The sequence below is a fragment of the Rhopalosiphum padi genome, chromosome 1 (genome assembly GCF_020882245.1).
Source record: "Rhopalosiphum padi isolate XX-2018 chromosome 1, ASM2088224v1, whole genome shotgun sequence".
Classification (NCBI taxonomy): domain Eukaryota; kingdom Metazoa; phylum Arthropoda; class Insecta; order Hemiptera; family Aphididae; genus Rhopalosiphum; species Rhopalosiphum padi.
The window spans coordinates 9,697,980-9,709,617 of record NC_083597.1 but is presented as its reverse complement, the minus strand read 5'-3'; the positions used below and the strand labels follow the sequence as shown (position 1 = coordinate 9,709,617).

Below are 11,638 nucleotides of genomic sequence, written 5' to 3'. Positions count from 1 at the left end.
ACTACGTATTACGTAATAATGATGGCAGAAAACGAAAATAATGAACTAATAACTGTTTTCGATGAGATCATTATTATGAATACCGCAATAATGAAGAAACTGTTGAAGACGATGATTTCGAGATTCTGGTGGTCGGTGCCAGGTGGAATATCTATTGTTCTTGGTGTGTTAATCGTGCGCCTAGACGGATCACTTTCGATTCACTTTAGACCATCGTACTTCCGATAAAGGAAAGTCTGATTGAAAACTGGCCACGAGGCAACGATGAGATTATGGTGAACGACGAAAATGCTAAACGCATTGAGGTAAAGAACAGTTTTGGAGAGCTGTGTGACTGGCTTGATCCGTGTGCAGCACTCGGACAACTCGCATCAAGCTAACGATGAACTTTTCCGCGGCGTATAGAAGTAGGTTAAACTTATATAAACGAATTACATACCCAAGACAACTCGTTTTGCGTATTTCCTGGACATGGAAAAACGTTGTCGTTGGCATGGTGCGGGTTTTTGGAGTATTGCGCCAGCCAACGAGGTCTCCAAAGATTATACTTCTCATTTCAACGCTCTTAGCCGGCAAGTCATTTTTGTTGTTCACTTTAAGTCGTTTAAGTTTAAGCTCTCTTCGTCACACTATGTCCACGGGCCCAAAACCTTACTTCCTTATTTGAAGACGTCGGACAGGTCAATTGTGACGTAAGGACCAAGGAGAGATACGTGATAGTGCGAGGGCTGTGGTCGTCGGTATATCACACGCAGACGTTTTCCTGGCAGGATATTCCTGCTACCCATAGTGCAATGTGTTCACGGACATCACTGTTGTCGACGCGTTCAACCTTTCTTAAAAACTAGATTTTTTTTTTAATACATTTTTTTTGAAAATTTTGAGTCATTTTGAATGTTATTTTTTTTTAAATTATTTAATTTTTATAAAATATAAAAGATTATTGAAGCCTTGTTTTTTTTTATTTTTAAAATAATAAAAATTGTTTACACAAAAAAATAATTGTTTTTTTTTTTGTATTCCGGAGTGTAATATGAATACATTTTTACAGAATTACGAATAATGAGATCGTTAAAATATATATTTTCAAAGAAGACTCGTTTATATAAATGAGTATATTGAATAATAAGCATAGCGTTTCTTAAATTGTGTTCTGCGGAACCTCAGGGTTCCACGAAGCTTCAGTATTTTTAGCGGCTAGTGGGCAAAAAAATGTTTGTAATATAGAAAAAATAAAAGTGGACATCAATATAAAGGGTTTCAAGGATAAAAAAGTTTAAAAACGTTGATCGTATAAACGCTACACGTTGCACGGGAATTATATAATACATTATGTTCAAGTGATAATTTATAGCTAAAATATGATACATTAAACGCGACGAATTGAGAAAACACTATCATAAAATATATAAAATACGATAATAAAATACGAAAATATTGAAAATACAAAAATATGAACTTGTAATGTGTGAAACGTAAATGTCAATAGCCAAATAGCTTACTCAATATAATTAATAAAATAAAGTCATAGTCATGTAAAAAAAAATTCTTGAAAATATATATACTTATATTGTACCATAATTTATAAAACTGATTCAAGTTATATTTTAATTTGAACACATTTTTTAGTAAGTAAACTGCAATTGGGAATAAGGTTTTGCCTATATTTCGACAACTTTATTTATAGGCATAGCCGTTCAATATTACACATATATCGAGTGGAAAATGTAATCAATTTTCTAAGCGTATAGCATGAATAGCGTTTATGTTCTGTGTCAAGAATATGATTGTGTATTTAATATTTATAAGCATTTTTTATAAACATTGTGAATATGATTAGAAACTAGGTATATTTGAAAATATTTTATTACGCTTATTTGCATTTAAAGTACGCTACTTATCTGCTATCTAGTGCAGCTGCTGGAAAGTTGGGAATTGCGACTGTATACGCGTCAATCGTTCGAGGGAAATTCGTTTTGCGCCACAATATATATTATTATTATGTATATAAACAGAATAATGTCGAATTTTAAACGTTTAATAAATTGTTTAAATAACTTAATCAATGGCATTAATATTAATTCTACGAAGAAACTTTTTTAATATCCTTTTCTTTTGTCTTGCTGGTTGTTTCCGTCTTGCATGCCGGCAGAGTTGATTTTGTTCGTGGACAAGTTTTCATCCCAATCGTCGCAATTCTGTAAGGACAAAAAAATGGAGTAAGCATATATACATATATATCACTCATTGGTAGAACTATATTTAAATTTTAAACTATATATAAATCGTAATCGTTTAAAATAATTACTCTTTGAGCTTTATTCTCCATGCACACTGCGAAGTTTTTTGAAAATTCGCATTTGTTGTTATGAGAGTCTGTGTAAATGAAATCAGTGGTGACGATAAATTAATTTATGTTAATAATAAAATTATATTCTTCGCAACGGTTTGTAAAGTTATATCAGACTCACCCAGCTCGAGGGCGTCGAAGCATTCGTCGATGGAGTCCTGTATGAATTCCTTCAGTTCGACGTCTTTTATTTGATTGGTCATTATATTTACTATTGAATGTTTGTCCGGACGAGAATTTGAGTTTAACTGTCCGACAAATATAAACAATTTCTAAATTACTATAGATATTGTATAATAAATATAGATAGTATAACGGATTGTACTCGTTCGAGTGTTAAAAATAATAAACTTTCTTTTATAATACGCTTTGATGGTCATAAATAAATTAAATACTTTTATTTTCACACAAAATAAATCATAATAGATATTTTAGTATAAATAAAATTACAATATATTGATTTGAATCAAACAGTATTTTTAACAAACGAATTGATTTGAAAAAAAATAACTTACCATTTCTAATTCATTGAACACGCAATGTATTGTACACTGTAAACAAAAATATTATAATTATCAATAATATGCGAACAAAATTATTAGGACTTAATAAAATATTATGGCTAAAAACACAGTTTATAATCTGGATTTAACTTAATTTCTCTTAATCTGGACAAAATTTTACATTTCTTTATTGACTATTTCTATGTTATACGATTATATTATATTTTCATATATAAATATATCATATGTGTGACAGAATAAAGTTCGTAATGTATCGGTTCACTATTAATATGTCAAATGATTGAATACGAAACGTATAAATATTGTGCTGAGTAGGGTGATCGTTAAAAAAAGACATTTTTGACAAACAGAAAGGAACCGAAGTGATGCATAACATTGGGCGTACATTTTATATATATATAATAGTCTATGGATACCCATGCGTTCCAAATGTACTCCTCTATTTGGATTGATGGGAAAAAAACGGTCTAATATTACCCACACATGATCCATTATACAGTTCGTATTATATTATAGTCAACGATCACACACAGAAACTTTTATAGAAAAAAATCTGTGAAATACTGTTTTAAAAATTATATTATTAATTATTATGTGTGTAGGTATTATGTATACTATATATTAAATATTCTGAATTCTGATGCAATTAATATGTCTGTGTGCATTAATATGATATACGTATATATTTGTATTATAATATACTGGTACGAAAATTATAAACCCGTTTAAAAGCAATGGTAATGATATAGTTGCATGTTATAAGAGATAAATTCAACCCAATATAAAAGATAACAAAACAAAATTGGTTCGGTCAAATTCAAAATTTATATATTTTACGTATGTAAGACGGAGACAATGCATATGAGGGCGTGGGCGCGCGGTGTGGCGTGCTTTTAAGGTAACATATTTCTCAAAATCGTATACTAATAAATTATTATTAAATACAATTGTAAAATTAATGACATAGTGAGATATACAGTTAAGTTCTTAGCACGTTAAAAATGAGTAGGTATATTCTGTAGTATCTAAAATAATGTCCAAGATGCACAATTTGATTTAGTTATATAGACAATGTTGATTATTATGACGTATCAAAATGTATGTATGTTTTAAGGTCAAATAGCAATCGATATTGTACACAAATCATTTAATTTTACGGTTATGAATTATGATATTTTATTAGAATGTATAGTTGGTGAAATGTATGGTGTTTCTAAAATAATATTTAATATTTAGAGACGTTTGATTTAAAACATTTACGATGACTTCGAATACTTCGTGTTAATGTGTCACCCCCTTCATATTAAGACACAGAGATTCAGAAACATTGATGATATTATGTTAAATACTCTTACAGCGTCCATTTTGTCGAGGAACGTCCCTTTGCCCGACTGACTTCCTCCAATTTTCGTCAAGTTTCTGAAACGATTGTTCCCCAACAATCTGCTATTACTACCAGTTACCGCCGCCTTTTGACGTTTATTCTTATCATTGCTGTCATCCCTGCGATATCGTCTCGTTGACTGTGGTTGTCTGTAGTTGAAATTAGATTGTCCCGCGTCGTAATCGGCACTTGGATAGCTTCCTTGTCGGTGGTTTTTCGATCGGCTGCCTGGATTCCCCTATATAATACCCGGGCGAGAGAAAAAACATTAAAAATATTTAAACTACATGATATGTATATTTTTCGATTTATAGTCATAATTATATGATACGATATATAGATATAACAATAATATTGCACAATAGCCATTGTAGTGAAGCTTATAATTCTATAGAATTTAATATAATAATATTATCGGGTATTTTATTTGTTTTATTAGGTATACGGTCATTTGGAGTGTTGTTTAGTGTATGCTTTAGCGGTATAAAAAATTATAAATTATAAATTATTTTATAAAAATCTAAAATGTATATATTGGCCCAATTGCTGTATTTCATTAAAAAAAAAAAATTATTATGGCACAATTCTCGGAAGTCTGTAATTTTAGGTACCAGCATAATGTTTCATCAGAAAAATCTGAATAATTATTGATAAAGTATAGTTTTACAGATCTGAGAAGTATAATAAACATTCAATTTTGTTTTACACTTTATGTTGAGTAGAAAATTTTACGTAATTCCATAAAAATTTACTACTGCACTTAAAGTTTTTATTTAATATTATTATGTATATTTTGTTAGTTTAAATGCCCTATGCAAAAATCTACCTAGTAGATGAATAGATGAGTTGGGCACGACATAATTTATAGGCAAAAATAATTAATAGGGGCTTTAGTTTTTTTTAAATATATATATATATATATAGTTCACATTTAGTTCCATTAGTATTTAGTTTTAATATTAGTTTGAATTGATCTATAATCAAACTTAAATTTAATAACATTATATTTGTTTAAGCGTTAGTTTTTTGTTTGTAAGCGAATTTTGAGTATTTTCAAATAGCAATAAAGAACTATTTTTTACTTAAAAATATAAAAAAAATAATGAAGTCAAAGGTGAACTACTCAGTGTAAATTTGTTATATTACTGTACTTATAAGATAGATATCAACATTTTAAGTGTTGCTTCCTCCTAATTTAAAAAAATACATGTAAAATGTATACCCCAATTATAATCTATAGGTATAAAGTAAATATTCAAAATAAAAAATTGATGATTATTAGATTTTATGATAGACATTTGAAATGTTAATGAATTATTATTTATTTTATTAAAGTATAATTATTTACATAATATATTTAAAGTATTTATAATTGGATTTAGTTAAGCTGTAAAACATTAACAACATTGTAACAACATTCGAGCGTTCTTGGGCTAAACAAAGCATTTCTATAATCTAAAATGTATAAGATAGTACTTAAAAAGTTTAGGAACTATGTTAAGTTTATAATTTTCATTTTCATTTTTTGTCTGATAAAGCAAAACTAAATGAGTTTTAAAAATTACATTTCGAAGTATAAAACCACAAACCACATACATGTATTGCCATTTATAGGAAAATATGTTGTACTAATATAATATTATGTCCCCAGTCAGGAAAATAAAAAATAAAAATAAAAACAAGTATTCGATTCCTAATTATACACTACGGACCACAACGCCGTCATTGTTGTCAAGAAACAGTAAATAAACGTCGTTCCGTCACATTAATTTTTCGGGCGTGTGAAAAACGCGCACACCTGCCATTCTAAATCTACTGGTATAGTAACTATGCAGTTAAAACGCCTTTCGTTTCTGTAGATGGAAAAAAAAGAAAATATGAAAAAAATATTACACTCACCGAATATTGTTGCGGTCGGACTTCGCTGCACGACGGCGGGTCGCGGTCGTAACTGCCGCTGCCGCCCCCGCGGTTATGGCTGAAGTCCTGACGGTTTACGCTGAACTCGCGATTGTTGTTTCGCCGTCCGTCTCCGTTCCACCGACCATCGTTGTCGCTGCTGGACGTGTAAGTAGAATAATCGCCGTCAACCGCCGTCGGCCGGTCGCCTGAAGTCGTGTTGCTGCACTGTTCAGCTATGTCGACAAACTCCCCATGACGCCTAGAGTGGTCCGCCGTCCTGCACTTAAGGTTCTGCACGACATTTTTGAAATATTATTATAGTTGGCGTTGACTGCAGGGACTTAAAGTCTTTAATACCCGCACCAATAATAATTTATAGTCTGATTTTTTTTTAGTGTCCTATTATGGGAATACGAATTTCTGTTTTTTAATTGATCACCACCCTATTTTGATTGTAAATTATTTAGTGAATAATTTTTTTGAAAATTTTGATTTATTTAATTTAAATATATATTAGTCCATGAAATGGTTGAATAAATTTTTTACAGCTATTCATCACTTTGAACCACGGTAGATTATAATCTACCGTGCTTTGAACCATAATTGCATATTATTGATATTTATTTATTCAATATAAATTATCACATTTTTAAAATTGGTATTTAATTTATAGGTTTATCGAAAGTGGATAGATGACCGCGATGATTTTTCTAAATATTACAAGTATTGTATTAAATTATATAAACTTTGCATAGTAGTCATAGTTGGTAAGTATATTGTTTTAAATAAGCGGATTATAACATTATAACAATTGAAGACGCATATAGACATAACAAATAATCTCTATTCTCATAAGCAGAAACTGTTAGTTTGGGTTGATAAGGGCTTTTAACTCACATATAAAAATGAAGTTAATCGTTGCCAAACTAGCAAATGTGCATGATTTAAAAAAACTGTCATGTACTAGCATATTACATACAAGCATACAGCAGCTGCAAAACTCGAGTAATTGCAATAAATAAAATTATATTAGAGAGTATTATTGTTATAATTAATTTATGATTTTAATTAAATAATTTATTAAATTACATATACATTATGCTAAAAAATAGTACAAGTTTTTAAGTAATATTACTATACATCAAAATAGAAATTTTTTTAGATAAGAATAAAAATAAATTGTTATTATATTAAAATAAAATACAAAAAATACAAAATAAATAATTATTTGTGATGATTAATAATATGCTGTTTTTTTTGATATTTTGAAATAGCTGTACGATTTCCAAAATGTGGGAATGTATGTTTATTAAAAAAAAAAATTATGAAGCGAACATCTACTGCACAAAAAAAAAAAATAAAATAAAAATATTTTATCAAGTGGATGAGACAATAGATCAATAAATCTGTTAAATACCAGAAATACCGTTCATATTTTGCTTTTAAGACCATAGCTTTACTCGTATATGTGTGTAAGTACATTATTTTTCAGACATATTTATATGCAATCAGTATCATAATTTGGAAAAGATTTGAAAAAAAAAAGAAAATTGATAATTTGAGAAAATGAATAAATATAGGAAACTATAAATTTACTTATAAATATTATAATATTTGTATACAATTTATAATTGAGTTATTGAAAACTATACGTATAACAAGTTTTATGTATTTAACTGCAAGTCCTATAATACAAACACAATTTCATCTAATGCAACGTTATATAAACGATTTAATATAAGTGTATAATAATATTATGAACGTGCATAAATACAATTTTTTATATTCATATTTTTATTGGGGAAAAAAGTTTGTGTTTTTGCAAGACTTTGCAGACTAATCACATATAATAGGGTTGGCAAGAGACGCGTAGTAGGCAATTTTCGGCGTTCGAGCTAAAGCGTGAAAAATAACATGGAAACAATATTGTTGTCGCAGTATAGATATAGGATATAGGTGCTGCCGCGAAACGAGGAGCGATTTACATAACACGCGTGTTATTCGTCGTGAAAAATGTCAATCGGTAAAAAAAATAAAAGGTTCAAAGGACGAAGCGAAAAAAAGATATCCCTCGTCAACACTCAACATATTATTATGTATACACATAATATTATATTACGTTGGTGTATATGTCGTATAGGCATATATAGATACAAATATAATACCTATAATCTGCGTATATACACGAAGAAATAATGAATAACGTAAACTCCCGATTGTTTCGAGTCACGATTAGGATCGCGTAACGATGTTATAATATTATTATATTTTGAAATATTATAAAATATATTTTAACAATACATACAATATTTCATGCTACAACGATAGAAAACAGCCAAATGAGGTTCAGATTTAGAATTTTATATTAAGTTATAGTTTTATAGTTTTGTCATCAAAACTAAAAACTATGTTTGCATAGTGAATGAGACATTGGAAAAAATGGATTTGTTACTCCTGACAGCAATGTAGCTAAATAGCCTATACAGGGTTCCGTGTTATCGTTACCTACAATAATACATTATTTGAAATTAAAATATTATTTTTATATTTTATATTTGAAAAAGATATAACATATCTCGTTTTCTCGCGAAATATCTGAAAATAGGATTCTCGCTATTATCCCAAGGGGGTAATATATATCACCACGTTATATATACCTGTTAGTCGATTGTCATTATTTTTTTTGTTCAAGTTACAATTTCATTGATTATATTGACATATTATAGATATTGAATATGCAATTTCAGTTTATTTTACAATACTGACAAGGTTCTAAGATTTTGGATGAAAAGGAAGATGTCTATCGGAGTTATCATGACATTTTAAATATGTAGTAATTATATTTCATAATATGATATTGTATAGGTATAAATAGGGTACTAATATATTATACTATATACTGAAAACATAAAATACGCGTTTTGAAAATTGGAAGACGTATTGGTAAATGATACATAAAAATTCATTTTTTTCAATTATTATTTAGTTTCATGACGAGTTACGTAAGAATCTGTATAAAAACTATTAGTATAGGTAGTATAAGTACGTACTGATGAAACATCAACTGATCAAAAGGTTTTATTGCGGACGATTCCAAGATCATTGAAATTACCCGGTTTTTCCTTTCGGTGTGTACATGATAAAACAATGTATTTTTTTTCATTGTATTTTAATATAACGCGATATTATACACGATTACACGTCCATAATATTAGAATATAATAATAATACATTTTACTCACTTGGACTTGTCCGACGGTCAGTAGAACGGCGACCGACAGCGTCACGACTGTTGTAGTACTATGACCGCAGCGTCCTGCGCTGTTTAGCATTAATAACATGGTGATGACGATGATGTGTCGTGAATAGAATATTTTTATACTGTGAGTCTTTCGTTTTTATACGCGTTGTCGGAAATTGCCATCGTGGACGTCACATGGGCAATAATATAATAATTGTTATTGTGTTGTACCAGTGATTTATTTAAAAAAAAAATTTTAAATACCCGAATCCGGTATGTACCAATATATATATAATATATATTATATATAGGTAATGGGTACACAAATACTACCACCAACTGTACGTTCGTAATATTTCTTCCGGTCGGAAATAAGTATTATAGTTGTCGTGTCATTGGCGGTAAGTGACCAACACGCATGTGGTGCATATAATTATATAATGTGCTAATGTAAGTACAATATGAATGTTCATATCATAAGCGTATCGCGTGTAAACTGTAAAGAGGGTATCTCGTCGCATTTGTCTTGTAGGTAGTTTGACATTTGTTTTACGACTAATTAATAATAAAATATAACCTATTGTTATACATATTATACTTACGCAAGGTGCAAGGACAAACGAGTCACGCACATGACATATAAATTGAAATAATTTTTGTCGACCTGTCTGTTATCGCGAGGACGTCCAGCTAGCTAAGTTTCCATGTTATATTATGTGATGTATCATACAAACCGTTCTGGTTAAAGCAAACCGTATGCACAACGTGATTTTGAATTTAGCTCATTAATTAATATTTTTTTTACACAGAGTATTTATCAAATTAAATTTTGTACAATAAATAATAATGTTGTACTCAATAATAAAAAAAAGATAACGTATGAGTAGGAATAAGTTCTAACCTGATATTCATCGAAACGTTCCGACCCAAAATACTCTCATAGGGGTTCATAGGTTTCAACGTTCTGGATAATCCATAGTAAGACTAAGAACAGAATTCGAAGCTCATCGTGAAAATCCCACAACTTCCGGTTTTAGGATCAGTTTCGACGTCGAAACGATCCGAATACTGGATGATGGATGGTTAAACATTAAACTTAACGAGTCACTGCTATTATTACCGTTGCAAAGGCAGCTGACGATAGCGCAGGAAATTTGCTGTTGTTGAGTAGGTACCGTTTAAATCAAGATAGTAAGAGAAATCAGTGTTTCGATTAATCGTCTTTTTATGCCACGTTTTACAATCTAATTCGTTTTTAACTAATTGTGTGAACCTACAAGTTAGTTTTAAAATATGTAATTATATTGTAGCACATATAAACATTTATTTACATTTGTATGAACATTTTTGCTGCTATCGTCTAAATGAGTTCCATACTCAATACAATAGATTGAAGTGTTTGAATAGATAACAATTGTAAAAAAAAAAGTAAAGAAACGTTTGCAAAAACGTAATAAAAGTTTGTTTCTAGAAAGTTTTAACTTAAATTACTTTACTAAAAATTAGAAGTGGGTACGCTAAAATTATTTTTAGATAAAAGAATAGGTACCGTTCACCATATAATTTACGTATTACAGATAATGATATAAATCCAGTAAAATTGGTTTATACCACACCGCAATATATTATGTTTAGCGTGTTAATACTATATTTTATTATTTTAATACAACACATGTATATGTACGATCAAATTTGACTTTAAAGTAGAATATAACATTAAAACAGCTGCATCTATTTGTTTATTATATATTTTTTTAATTTATTTATAATTAAGAAAATGTATTTATGCTTTTAAAAACCAACAGGCGTTGTATATTTGTCTGTTTTTCTTTCTATGTTTAGGTAAAATAATATATTATATGCAGCAAATCTGTTATGTAAACGGTCGACGACCGGGGACTTAAAATTCCAAGAATGTACGGTTTTTGTTGGCAACCACGACGAAAACGACAGAGTAAAAAACTAAATAGCCGGAAATTTAGACGCGCTCAGCGAGTCGCGCAAATGCACAGCGCTATCGAACGGTGGCGTCCGTCGTCTCACGAATACATCTTTAATCGCTCACCGGTGCAAAACGTTTTGACGTAACTCACCGTGACTACAGAAACGCCGGTGAAGTACCTATTATACCTAACAGCTAGATATTTAACAGTATATATATTTCAAATTTAACGCCTATTGTCGTAGATAGATGACGCGTTCGCACGAGCCGTTTTAATCGATTTCCGCGTTGTCAG

General features: G+C 29.8%; 1 protein-coding gene across 1 annotated transcript; it reads right to left on the bottom strand.

Moving 5' to 3' along the window:
- Positions 1 to 2,020: 2,020 nt before the first annotated feature.
- LOC132918103 (uncharacterized) lies at positions 2,021 to 9,558 on the bottom strand. Its single transcript, XM_060979195.1, has 7 exons — positions 9,403 to 9,558; positions 6,158 to 6,451; positions 4,230 to 4,496; positions 2,866 to 2,901; positions 2,472 to 2,598; positions 2,309 to 2,376; positions 2,021 to 2,198 (listed from the first exon to the last, which is right to left on the bottom strand). Exons 1-7 carry the CDS (start codon positions 9,499 to 9,501, stop codon positions 2,100 to 2,102), a joined length of 990 nt encoding a protein of 329 aa, XP_060835178.1. The 5' UTR covers positions 9,502 to 9,558; the 3' UTR covers positions 2,021 to 2,099.
- Between the last annotated feature and the right edge of the window lie 2,080 nt (positions 9,559 to 11,638).